General features: G+C 41.3%; 1 protein-coding gene across 1 annotated transcript in view; it reads left to right on the top strand.

The window, feature by feature from the left end:
* Window positions 1-367: 367 nt before the first annotated feature.
* The window catches only part of klf3 (Kruppel-like factor 3 (basic)), a 25,871-nt gene continuing 12,691 nt past the window's right edge, over window positions 368-13,547 (top strand). Inside the window, exons 1-2 of the mRNA XM_017688255.2 lie at window positions 368-535; window positions 11,112-11,172. Coding sequence (XP_017543744.1) covers window positions 11,131-11,172 — 42 coding nt within the window. The 5' untranslated portion in view covers window positions 368-535; window positions 11,112-11,130. The remainder of the gene's footprint in view (window positions 536-11,111; window positions 11,173-13,547) is intronic.

Here is a 13,547-nt window from a genome sequence, read left to right as displayed (position 1 = left end):
AGAATGTGGTGTCATTAAGGTGCCCCATATTTATTAGTATGTATCTATATGTCATTTTAACATGTCACACATATGTGAGTACCTAATATGTAACATAAATGTTATATAATAAGCAAAATAATAAGTAAAATATGCATTAATAAGGCATAAGGCACATGTCCATATAGACTTAATATGTCTCAATATGTGTTATATAAGTAAAAATATGCAACAATAACAGCGAGAGAAAGAACGAGAGAAAGAAAGAGAGGTAGAGAGTCTTCACACAGACTAACACCCCTCCCTGGGCTGGTCCTGTGCCCCACCCTTGCCTCCCGTGAGCTCCCGGTTGGCCCGCCCTCTGCCCGCACACCCGCTCTCGCTCCACTCTGTGCTCACACACTTCAAGCACTTCCTCCAGAAGCAGCAGAGCTACACTGTGTCCTAACCGCAGCGGGTGGACTGTTCTCCCTCCCTCAGCTGCCCGCGCGCTTCCTGCTTCAGTTTGGCTCTTTAAGGAGAATTCAGCTGTAAATCGGTCACTGAGGAGCGAGGAGTGAGTACCAGCTAATACTCCCATAACACAGAGCAGAGCAGTGTGTGTGTGTGTGTGTGTGTGTGTGTGTGTGTGTGTTTAGAGTTGTCTAATGTTGTGTGATGGAGAGAAACACTGTCCAGTGAGTATGTATGTAGTCAGTAAACTCAGTGTAAAGATTACAGTTTAAATGTCCCACATTTAGGTTATTATTATAAGGCTGTTGTTATTATTGTGTTTATGTGAAGTGCTGTGGGTGCATGTATAAATATGATCCTTTGGTTGTCATAGAGACATTAAGATGAAGTTCACTTGCTGATTAATCAGCAAGCGTTGATTGCTGTCATACATTTTAGATATTTAGATATTCTAATATCTATCTATCTATCTATCTTATATATATATATATATATATGTATGTATAAGTTTCTATTCTAAATTAGTGTTGTCATAGAGATCAGAGCAGATGATTGAAAGTGTGTAGATGATTTGAACTAATATATTTTATTCTACATTAGTGTTGCCATAGAGTCCAGAGCTAATGATTGAGACGAAGTAGATGAATTGATCTAATTGCTGCTTATCAGAAAAGAGCCCGTGTATCGTTGTGTAACTCTGAATGTGTTTGTAGTCCAAAGTGTGCTGCATTAATCGAACATCCTGCCACTGATCTTCTCCAATATCTCTACATTTATGACTGTATAAAGATCAACTTACGTTTTTATTGCACATTCACCTTTGCGTGTGTGTTCTCATGTATTTAGCTCTTTGTGGGGACTCTAATAGTGCCAAGGGTGGACAGCAGGACGCTGTGGGGACATTTGTCCTTACTGAGGGTTGAAGGTACAGCTACAGCATAGTAAAGGAACATTTCAGCATTTTCCAATCTGATCTCTGTCTAATGCGTCTGCAGCATGCGGCCAGTTACCGCAGATAACTTTGACTGTTTCCTCGTGCCTTGAAAAAGAAATGAAAACCTGGGGAGAAAAAGTAGAACAAAATATAGCTTGTGCAGAAGTTACGCTGCATGTCGGATTTAAAATTTTATGTTAAACTCAGCTAATTGTGCACTAAATTTAAGTACAGAAATTTAAATGCGGCCTTTGAAAAATGATCTACTCGTTTATTTAGAACATTTGATTTTGCTATAACAAAACATGTCATTTAATGGTGACCAACCATAGGAAGGTGCAGCATCTGCCCATTGGTTTCTCTTATAGGTGAGATTTGAGTCTGCTGCATTCTCAGTACAGAAAAACGTATTGAAATTGTTTGTGGTGAATGCCTGTATGACGCAGATCTAACAGATAGAGATCAGGTTGAAAAAGTGCTGGAGTATTCCTTTAAGTCATTCGTAGAGCAAATAAATCTCTCTCTCTCTCTCTCGCTCTCTCTCTCTCCCTTTCTCTCTCCCTCTTTCTCTCTCTCTCTCCCTCTTTCTCTCTCCCTCTTTCTCTCTCTCTCTCCCCCTTTCTCTCTCTCTCTTTCTCTCTCTTTGGGTCAGTGAGGCTGCCGTATCCTGGGCTTTTGTTTCAAGGCTGAGGCTTGCGTCACACATTCCATCTGGCACATGGAGCCTCTTTTCCTGTTTTCAGCCTTCAAGGGGGGAACACACACACACACACACACACACACACACACACACACACACCCACACCCACACCCAGACACTCCACCCACTCACACGCCTCATTCTCTGGATCAACACTCTGATCTTATCTGCTGGACACACACTTTGTAATTGTGTTCACTGGATAGTTTAATGCTCCCTCTCTCTCTCTCTCTCTCTCTCTCTGGCTCTCTCTCTGTCTCTCTCTCTCTCTCTCTCTCTCTCTCTCTCTCACTCTCTCTCCCTCTCTCTCTCTCTCTCTCTCTGTCTCTCTCTCTCTCTCTCTCTCTCTCTCTCTGTCTCTCTCTCTCTCTCTGTCTCTCTGTCTCTCTCTCTCTCTCTCTCTCTCTGTCTCTCTCTCTCTCTCTCTCTCTCTCTCTGTCTCTCTCTCTCTCTCTCTCTCTCTCTCTTTCTCTGTCTCTCTCTCTCTCTCTCTCTCTCTGTCTCTCTCTCTCTCTCTCTGTCTCTCTCTCTCTCTCTCTCTCTCTCTCTCTCTTTCTCTGTCTCTCTCTCTCTCTCTCTCTCTCCCTCTCTCTCTCTCTCTCTCTCTCTCTCTCTCTCTCTCTCTCTCTCTCTCACTCTTGGCCTGTTCAGTGAACTCCCAGGTTCAGGTGTGTTGTCTATTCTGCACTCTTACCTACTACTTTAAAGCTAATTTGACTTCTTAGCTTGTTTCCTTTGGCTTCTTGTGTTTTTTGCTATGAGATGAATACAGTTGTATATAAAAGTGCTCTAAGTGAAACTAAGCTAATAGATCCTCTATAGGGAACGCAGATATTCCAGCAAATTTCAGTGCACAATTTATATCATTTGATGAGAATAACAGTATGTACAATGTACACATGGTTAAAGTTTTAACAAAACAACCTATTTTTTATGATGTACAAAAACATTTGACATATATTCACCTATTCGGCCTACATTGCTTTAGCCCTGCCCTTTCACACTGATGTTATGAGGGTTTTAGCCCAGGCAGCCAATCATAAAAGAGTTCATTTACATACCATCCCTGTCACAAAAATCTGGCATCTCTTTTTGACGTTCTTCACTTTTTGCATCATTTGAAAACTCCAGTTAGCCTTGTGTTCTCTTAAAGTTTCAAGATGATTGGAACAATAAACACATTTCAAAATTACTTAGAAAAATCTGGTACATTAACATTTATTATAACTAAGAAAGAGTTTTTTCTTCTCCAGTTACCATTTTGTGTGAGTGTGTGTTTGGAGACGATATATCAGCCTTTAAAACTTGGCGAAAAAAAAAGAAAAAGGCTGCAAAAATCAATTATGAGCTATTATTTTTGGTACATAAAGCCACACAAGCGTAGTAAGTGGACCTCAATACAAGTGGAAATCAATACAAGAATTGAGTGCAGTGACAGTGAGACAGAAAGAGAGGAGCGCAGTGACCGGGTTATAACAGCACTGTGTCTGCATGGACTTGGAATGCACTTAGAGCGAGACACGACAGGACGCTTAAACCTTTCAACCAGACCTGCATTCAAAAATGGATACATGGCGACTCTACCGCCCTGGGGTACATCTGCCTGAAGGTGACATATCTGTGTAGCTTAGGTGGACTCCTGGTGGCATAGGACCCCCTAATTAAACCCTTGGACCCCTGGAATGGCTTAAAATCAATGTTCTGCTGGGTCCCTGAAAACATATTAGGTTGTTATCCTGTCCGTCAGGCAAAAATACACACTCATACCAATTCAGTGTAAGGTTATTGTTTAACTGCTTCACCCAAAATCAAGCTTCTGTCTTTGGTATTCTTAATGAACTAGAGCTGCAGCGCTGGTCTGCCTCAGGGTCATTCACACAGATGGTCCTTCATAGCCTAGCAACTGTAACTATACCTCTAAAAAAGGTTATAATAAACTAGCTAGAGGTGAACCGTGACTGTTAGAGCTCAGCCTTCGATTCAGGCGAAAGGTGTCTAACAAAAACAAGAAACAAAGGAAGAGAAAACACCTCAACGACAGTGCTAACGTCTGTTAGCCTGCTTCAAATCCTTCAAAAACATCTGAAAACATTTGTGGGGAAAGTGCGTAATATTTATTTGTTGTAACTTTTGAATGCTGGAGTGTATATATATATATATATATATATATATATATATATATATATATATATATATATATATGTGTGTGTGTGTGTGTGTGTGTGTGTGTGTGTGTGTGTATATATATATATATATATATATATATATATGTGTGTGTGTGTGTGTGTGTGTGTGTGTGTGTGTGTGTATATATATATATCACTCGCTTTTGTTGGAACAAAATCTTGTATCTCCAAAATGGCCACTTTACAGGTGAAGGAAAACAGTTACTTTACTTTTAATGTAAGTCAGTGGAACCAGAACTTTTTACATGTTATTTTGAGTCAATCGTCATGACTGTTTTAGGCCACTCATCATGATTACACACAATCTAAAGCACAACAGGTGTTTTAAAATCATGTCAAACCTGGAAAATGATATAATATGTATATTTTGTGCTGCTCAAAACATGTCAGAGTGGGACATCCAGTGGTATATCAGCATATTCTGTCAACAGCTGCTCTGCATTATTGCTTCTTCAGAGATTTCTCCTTTATGATGATATGATAGGTGTGTTCTCTGTACTGTTAGTCAGTGTCAATAAGATGAAATTATGTAATAGGGACTTTTTATTACCTCAGGGTCCGGACGGGTGTTTGCGCAGTCACAAGGGGTGTGTGTGTGTGTGTGTGTGTGTCTGTGTGTGTGTGTATGATTGGTCTCTGGTTAAAGCAAGTAAATATACAAAAGATACAACTCACTGAGTCACCTTGTTTAGAGACAGAAAGAGAGGTAGAGTGAGTGAGAGAGAGAGGTAGAGAGGGGAGTGAGGGAAGAGAAAAAGTAACAATGATAGACAGAGAGAAAGACAGAGAGACAGGGAGTGAGAGAAAACATGAGGGAAGAGTGAGTGATAGAGAGAAAAAGTGACGAGAGTGAGAAACAGAAAGGAATCAGAGGAGAGACAAAGAAAGAGAGAGGTAGAAGGAGGCGGGGGGCAGATCCAGACAAAGAAACAACAAGAGAGAAGGGGACAGTGAAAGAGTGGGTGAGAGAAGAGAGAATAGAAAAGAAGAAAGAGAGACATGGAAATGTAATGTAGAGAGAGAGGTAGAGAGAAAAAGTGCTAGAGAGAAAGGGGTAGACAGAGGGAGAGGGGTGCAGAAAGAGAGAAGGAGTGATAAAGAGACAGAGAGAGATAGAGAGAGAAATAGTATTAGAGAGAAAGCGGTCGAGAGAGAAGGAATGATAGAGAGATAGAGATCTTGTGTTAGAGAGAAAGAGGTAGAGAGAGGAGTGATAGAGAGATAGAGATCTTGTGTTAGAGAGAAAGAGGTAGAGAGAGGAGTGATAGAGAGAGAGATAAAGAGCGAAACACACCCACACACACTCTATAATTATGCTGTCACACATAAAAAAGAAAAGGCCTTGATTTTATTGGTCTGAATTAATGAGGCCATTGAAGTGTAATAAGCTGTAGTCTTCTACATAATGCTGGTGGCAGTTATGAAGTAATTTCATCATAATAACTAATGACAGCATAAAGTCTGCAGGCTTCACTGCCAAGCATTAGAAAGGTAAGGCTTAAAGGGGAAATTCACAGATGTTTTAACAGGTCTGCTTAATTAAAGGGCTAATATGTAACTAAACCATTCAGAGTGGTACAAACTTACTGAGTCAGAATTACTCACGGTGGTGGTGACAGGAACCAGACGTCCTCTAAAAGCTCCCTCACAGAACGTTATACATGAAAATGGCTATGAATACGCTGAATGATGCCTGAATGAGACACTGGTTTATCACCGTTTTGCCCTGGTATTTTTTTAATCCATTTATGGTGGAGGATACATTCAAGGTGTTCTACAGCAAAATAGAAAATGTGTATTTTGGAATTAACACCATTTTAACATCACCAGCTTTACATATAAAACCTCAGTGTAGGTTCATTGAAGTAATTGTGTTGTAGACCTGGTGACCCCTGGTTCCTTTCACCAACAATGTAAAGAAATCTGTACGTTTCTCTACAATGAACCATTTCTCTTCGACCCTTTCTGAATGATTGTTGACTTCTCAATGATTACATTTAGAAAAACTGCTAGAATTCCCTTTTGATTGATAAGTGTATGTGTGTGGGTTTTGCTTGTGTGGGTGTGTGTGTGTGTGTGTGTGTGTGTGTGTGTGTGTGTGCCCCTCAGATTTTGAGTGCACAACAATGCATGTGCTTGTGGATAAACGGATCGTTTGTAGTGATGTGTACTGCAGCTATATATATGAGAGGGTTCTGCAGTTTTCAAAGATCTTGTTGAAAAAGATATGATGTGCATTTTACCTCTGCATGCGTGTTCGCATTTATAGCTACGTGCATTTTATATCTTAAATATAGTTCGTGATATCAAAGCTTTTAGTTGCCTATTTCAGTTAATAAAACTGGTTGCGGCACCTGACTTTTCAGACTAATTTCAAGTTCATACCTGTAAAGCTGTGCATGTGTGTGTTTTATTAGCTGCATTTTTAAGTGGCAGTAGAGCAAGGTTCAAGCCCAGTGGTCGGGGGTGGGGGGGGGGGGGGGCACTTTGTGGGTTTTAATGCTATATTCCTATCAAATCTGGCGCTTCATGTGCAGGGTGATTTGATCTGTCATCTCAGCCCTCAACAATGCATATCGCAGAAATGTACATCTGGATAACAGAGACAATGTGATTTGACATACAGCCCTCACGTATTCATAAGTGCATGTCTCGCGGGGCCAGACGGACGTGATCTTGTAATGAAAATACACATCATGGGACAACCTGTTCAACTTCTAGAGCTGGATTGGCATTGGAAGGGCATGCCCCATGAAAACCCACCCCAAACTGCTCTGGTCAGTGCTCTTTTAACATCTGGAACACTATGATAACACAAGCAAAACAAGCTAGCTGGAATTGGTTTTCTCTAGATAGTGATAAAGTTTATTTTTGCCACAATTAATATGTTTTGCACAGATGCAACACACACCGACATACTCAACTGCTGTCCGTTAGACAAGGTTGATGAGCGCACCATCACCCCCTACTTTGAGCGCCACCTTCACAAGGTGTTGGATTGGTTCAAAAATTTGACCCTCAATTTGTTCCCACCCTAATAAGTCTACAGCCACATTTTAGCCACATTTAGGCTCAAATTTCTCATGGCTGTCAAGCCCCTTGAGGCTATTTGTTACCAGGCAATGGACAGAGGAAGGTGAGCTAATGCTAACTGTGGCTGCTGTGCCATCAAAAGCAAAACTTATCAGATCCTCTGCACCTTTTCAAATGCTACAGCTACAAATGGGAAGCCTCGCTCAAGCAGCTCAGGTTGTTTTGTTCATGCGACTGACTGCACTCATTTATTGAGTCATTTACTGCTATTTTCTAGTCCTACTGTTTCCAAACAAAACCTAACAATGTAATTAGAGTATTGCTACATAATGTAAAGACTTTAAATGCAGCGAGCATAACATTTAAACAACATTCTACACATCTGAGGTTCTTGAAGGCCCTGAAGGTTCCCTACATGTAAAGACACGGGAGATTTAGTGATTAGGGTGTAATGTAAACTTTTAGTGCTTGTTAGATCAAGACTCTACAATACAAAGTAAACTAAAAGGGTTTAATTTGACAAAGGGCAGGGGTCATGTTCTTGCCAAGCCTTGGGCTTTTTGTTTTCGTTCCGCAAAGGCCTTAATGCCACCTTTAGCCGTGCGAGTGACACGTTAACTCTGCTTTATTGGATTTGCACCACTGTTTAGCATTCAAGTCCATGGTAAACATATGCAGTGTGTGTGGGAACACTTCATTGTTACGGACGGTTAACCCTCACCTGACCCCAAGCAGGGTTGGTGTCGTGGGAGGGGCAGCTGTTTCACAAGCCGTGAAAACTGTGTGTGTGTGAATATGTGGGGCATTGTCTGTGGTGACACCAGGCGTGGTCGCACCATTGCCGTTTCCATGCAGCCTCGCCCGAGTGCTGCTTCCTGTGGGTCACATCACTCTACTGTGTACTTAGTGCTCTGGAGTGGACTCACTTTCTGCACTGTGTGTGTGTGTGTGTGTGTGTGTGTGTGTGTGTGTGTGTGTGTGTGTGTGTGTGTGTGTGTGCGTGTATTAATGGCTCTCCATTTGTTAATGATTGTGTAAGTGACATGATTTTCACCCCTGGGAGTTTCTTCTCTTTTCATCTCTCTTTCTCCACATTTCTCTTTCTCTCTGCCTTTTTCTCTGTATCTCTTTCCCTCTTTCTTTCTCTCTTGCTCTATCTCTTTCCTTCTTCCCCTCTGTCTTTCTCTTTCTTTGTCTCTTTCTTTCTATCGATTTCTCTCTCTTACTTTCTATGCCTCTCTTTCTGTTTCTTTCTTTCTCTTCTTATGTCTCTCTCTGTTTCTCTCCATTGCTCTTTTCCTCTTTCTGTAATTCTTTTTCTTTCTCTATTGCTCTCTCTACCTTTCTTTCGTTCTTTCTTTCTGTCTTTTTCTCTTTCATTCTCTCTGTTTTTCTGTCGGACTCTTTCTCTCTTTGTCTCTCTTGATAGTCTAACTGTATTTTTTACAACGACTTTTTATATTTGACATAATAAAAATCACATAACTGGTAAATATAAACAAGATGATGTCATAACGGACTAACATCCAACATCCAACTGTACAGATTTGGTGTGACGGTGTGACGCCATTGCCTTTGGTTTATAAACTCTATACTGGGTTTGATTCCATTCTAAAAACACATTAATGATTAACAACGTTAACTTGTCATCAAACCATCCACCCTGTATCGCAGTGTATCGCCCACCCGCTGTCACATACTTAAAACCTGTATCAGTACAGACATTAGACACTGTAATCAGTAATGATAGTGTTATTGTTTACTAGACATTGCCTGTGGATCATCTGGGAGGCATTTCAGCTCCAGATCTTTGATCCTTTCTTAAGCTTCATGCTCCAGTAAATGCATTTGAACCAAACATATCCACACCTACCCACCCACATACTCCCACACACACCTGCACTCAGCATTACATGCAGTAACCAGGCCCTTTTAAAGCTTCTGATTCATTCTGTCCTGCTTTTAATTTAAACTCTTTGATTTTTTTTTTTTGGCCTAAGTGAAACTGTCAATGGAGGCTTTCCTTTGAAAATCTGCTTATCACTCTATGTAGTAAAAACAACATTGTACAATGTGTATAACATTGTCATCACTTTGTGATACCTTTACATTACAAATGAACCAGTTTGAGTGATTTCCATGAAAGAAGCTGTTTGTGTGGCCTCAAAATGAGTGAATGTGCAAATCTATGTGGTTTTGGCTGGTGATGTTTGGGAAGAAGCTGTAATGTTGGGTGGATACATGAGTCACTTTCCTCATCAGCCTTTTTTTCTATCTGGTAATGACAATTTTATATTCACCCAGAATTAGCCCGCAGTCTGTTACTCAAATTATTCAGAGAGAAAAAGAAAATGATGTTGTTGCTGCTAGTCTCAGGTTACTTGTGTGCATAGATACATATAAGCTTTTGGTTGTTGGGATGCCTCTTTTTGCACCTTTTTATTCTATATGACATTGTCCTATGGGACAACCTCGGTCTAGCTCTCTATGACATTGTGCTGTGGGGCAACCTCGGTCTAGCTCTCTATGACATTGTCCTATGGGACAACCTCGGTCTAGCTCTCTATGACATTGTCCTATGGGACAACCTCGGTCTAGCTCTCTATGACATTGTGCTGTGGGGCAACCTCGGTCTAGCTCTCTATGACATTGTGCTGTGGGGCAACCTCGGTCTAGCTCTCTATGACATTGTCCTATGGGACAACCTCGGTCTAGCTCTCTATGACATTGTCCTATGGGACAACCTCGGTCTAGCTCTCTATGACATTGTGCTGTGGGGCAACCTTGGTCTAGCTCTCTATGACATTGTCCTATGGGACAACCTCGGTCTAGCTCTCTATGACATTGTGCTGTGGGGCAACCTCGGTCTAGCTCTCTATGACATTGTCCTATGGGACAACCTTGGTCTAGCTCTCTATGACATTGTGCTGTGGGGCAACCTCGGTCTAGCTCTCTATGACATTGTGCTGTGGGGCAACCTCGGTCTAGCTCTCTATGACATTGTCCTATGGGACAACCTCGGTCTAGCTCTCTATGACATTGTGCTGTGGGGCAACCTCGGTCTAGCTCTCTATGACATTGTGCTGTGGGGCAACCTCGGTCTAGCTCTCTATGACATTGTCCTATGGGACAACCTCGGTCTAGCTCTCTATGACATTGTGCTGTGGGGCAACCTTGGTCTAGCTCTCTATGACATTGTGCTGTGGGGCAACCTCGGTCTAGCTCTCTATGACATTGTCCTATGGGACAACCTCGGTCTAGCTCTCTATGACATTGTCCTATGGGACAACCTCGGTCTAGCTCTCTATGACATTGTGCTGTGGGGCAACCTTGGTCTAGCTCTCTATGACATTGTGCTGTGGGGCAACCTTGGTCTAGCTCTCTATGACATTGTGCTGTGGGGCAACCTCGGTCTAGCTCTCTATGACATTGTCTTATGGGGCAACCTTGGTCTATCTCTATATGTCATTGTCTTATAAGGCAGTTTTTGTCCCTATATAGCATTGTCTTATGGTGCAACCTTAACCTATTTGACTTTATCCTATGGTGCTAGACTATATTTTCTGTATCCAAAACTGTGGAAAAAATTGATTTCATGCAAGTAAACTGTATGGATTGTGAGAATGAATATCTGAGAGAATGAGCGATGAGATCTTGTTGTTTTTGAGTATCCAGGTAGCTTCATAAAATGGGCTACTCTGACATTAACAATGTGTGCTTTCCTGCTGAGATGCATAGTCAGAAGTTAGTGATCTGATCTGCCTTTTGCTGGTTGACTTATTGTTGTTATCTACATCTGATCTCTTTGGCCTTCTTCATTTTTCAGAATTTCAGTGGAAGCACCCATGCTCATTTGTGACTACCCAGTGAAGACAGACATGGAGACGGTGAGTAGTATGACAGACTGAGACCAGTGTATGCATAAATGCCATTAAAGATATAAGAAGCAGTATGACATCAGCTGACACACATCAGTTGCAATCACTTAAAACAGATTACGCACCATAATATTGCAGTAGGTGTTGTGTTTATTTGTTTTAGGATTTTCCTTTAAAAATTACAATAATATAAAAGAAGTAGACACTGTGGTTCTGGTATTGACCAGTTAGGAGTTTCTACCTTACGTTTATTCAAAGGGGCTGGGTCAACCTTGGTCTAGCTGTATATTACATTGTCCTATGGGTCAACCTTGGTCTAGCTGTATATTACATTGTCCTATGGGTCAACCTTGGTCTAGCTGTATATTACATTGCCCTATGGGTCAACCTTGGTCTAGCTGTATATTACATTGTCCTATGGGTCAACCTTGGTCTAGCTGTATATTACATTGTCCTATGGGTCAACCTTGGTCTAGCTGTATATTACATTGCCCTATGGGTCAACCTTGGTCTAGCTGTATATTACATTGTCCTATGGGTCAACCTTGGTCTAGCTGTATATTACATTGCCCTATGGGTCAACCTTGGTCTAGCTGTATATTACATTGTCCTATGGGTCAACCTTGGTGTAGCTGTATATTACATTGCCCTATGGGTCAACCTTGGTCTAGCTGTATATTACATTGCCCTATGGGTCAACCTTGGTCTAGCTGTATATTACATTGCCCTATGGGTCAACCTTGGTCTAGCTGTATATTACATTGCCCTATGGGTCAACCTTGGTCTAGCTGTATATTACATTGCCCTATGGGTCAACCTTGGTCTAGCTGTATATTACATTGCCCTATGGGTCAACCTTGGTCTAGCTGTATATTACATTGTCCTATGGGTCAACCTTGGTGTAGCTGTATATTACATTGTCCTATGGGTCAACCTTGGTCTAGCTGTATATTACATTGTCCTATGGGTCAACCTTGGTCTAGCTGTATATTACATTGCCCTATGGGTCAACCTTGGTCTAGCTGTATATTACGTTGTCCTATGGGTCAACCTTGGTCTAGCTGTATATTACATTGTCCTATGGGTCAACCTTGGTCTAGCTGTATATTACATTGCCCTATGGGTCAACCTTGGTCTAGCTGTATATTACATTGTCCTATGGGTCAACCTTGGTCTAGCTGTATATTACGTTGTCCTATGGGTCAACCTTGGTCTAGCTGTATATTACGTTGTCCTATGGGTTAACCTTGGTCTAGCTGTATATTACATTGTCCTATGGGTCAACCTTGGTGTAGCTGTATATTACATTGTCCTATGGGTCAACCTTGGTGTAGCTGTATATTACGTTGCCCTATGGGTCAACCTTGGTCTAGCTGTATATTACATTGTCCTATGGGTCAACCTTGGTCTAGCTGTATATTACATTGTCCTATGGGTCAACCTTGGTCTAGCTGTATATTACATTGTCCTATGGGTCAACCTTGGTCTAGCTGTATATTACGTTGCCCTATGGGTCAACCTTGGTCTAGCTGTATATTACGTTGTCCTATGGATCAACCTTGGTCTAGCTGTATATTACATTGTCCTATGGGTCAACCTTGGTCTAGCTGTATATTACGTTGTCCTATGGATCAACCTTGGTCTAGCTGTATATTACGTTGTCCTATGGGTCAACCTTGGTCTAGCTGTATATTACGTTGCCCTATGGATCAACCTTGGTCTAGCTGTATATTACGTTGCCCTATGGGTCAACCTTGGTCTAGCTGTAGAGCAACTTTGGTCTCTATATTACATTAACTGCATGTCCATAGTTTGATCATGACAAAGAGAATGACTAATTTGTCAGTTATATGATTACATCGCTTTGATGCTGTTTATCCAACAACTGTTGTAAGTAGTTCATCCAACCTGCCTGACGTGATCGACTCGTAATTGAAGTCGTCTTAGTGCAGCTCGTCTATCATCTCTCATATTTGTTCATTCAATTAATTTCTGACTTGTGTGACAATGAATAATACAAAGCAAGTAAGAGAGAGTTATACCTGGGTAGATTTGTTATGCCTAAATAAAATGTAGATTCATTTGAATGGTTATGTACAGTAAGGTGTGTGTGGAGCAGCAACGATGGTCTCTCTTCCTGTTGCTTTTCTAGGTCAATAGGTCCAGTTTACCCGCTTTTAACAAAAACAATCTCCCTCTTTCCGCCCCGAAAAACAAACCTGAGTCACAGAAAGCACACAATGGTCAAGCTGGCGACTGGCCAATCACACTAGAGTTTCGTGTGTGTACGCATGTGTGTAAGTAGTCCGGTTTCCGTGTATTAAAGAAAAACGGGCAGTAGCAAAGGCCATGTTGAGTCTAGTTATTAACCTCATTAGTAAGAC

Source organism: Pygocentrus nattereri, chromosome 22 (genome assembly GCF_015220715.1).
Source record: "Pygocentrus nattereri isolate fPygNat1 chromosome 22, fPygNat1.pri, whole genome shotgun sequence".
NCBI lineage: Eukaryota > Metazoa > Chordata > Actinopteri > Characiformes > Serrasalmidae > Pygocentrus > Pygocentrus nattereri.
The sequence above is the reverse complement of the archived record's forward strand: the minus strand, read 5'-3'. Positions and strand labels throughout refer to the sequence as shown.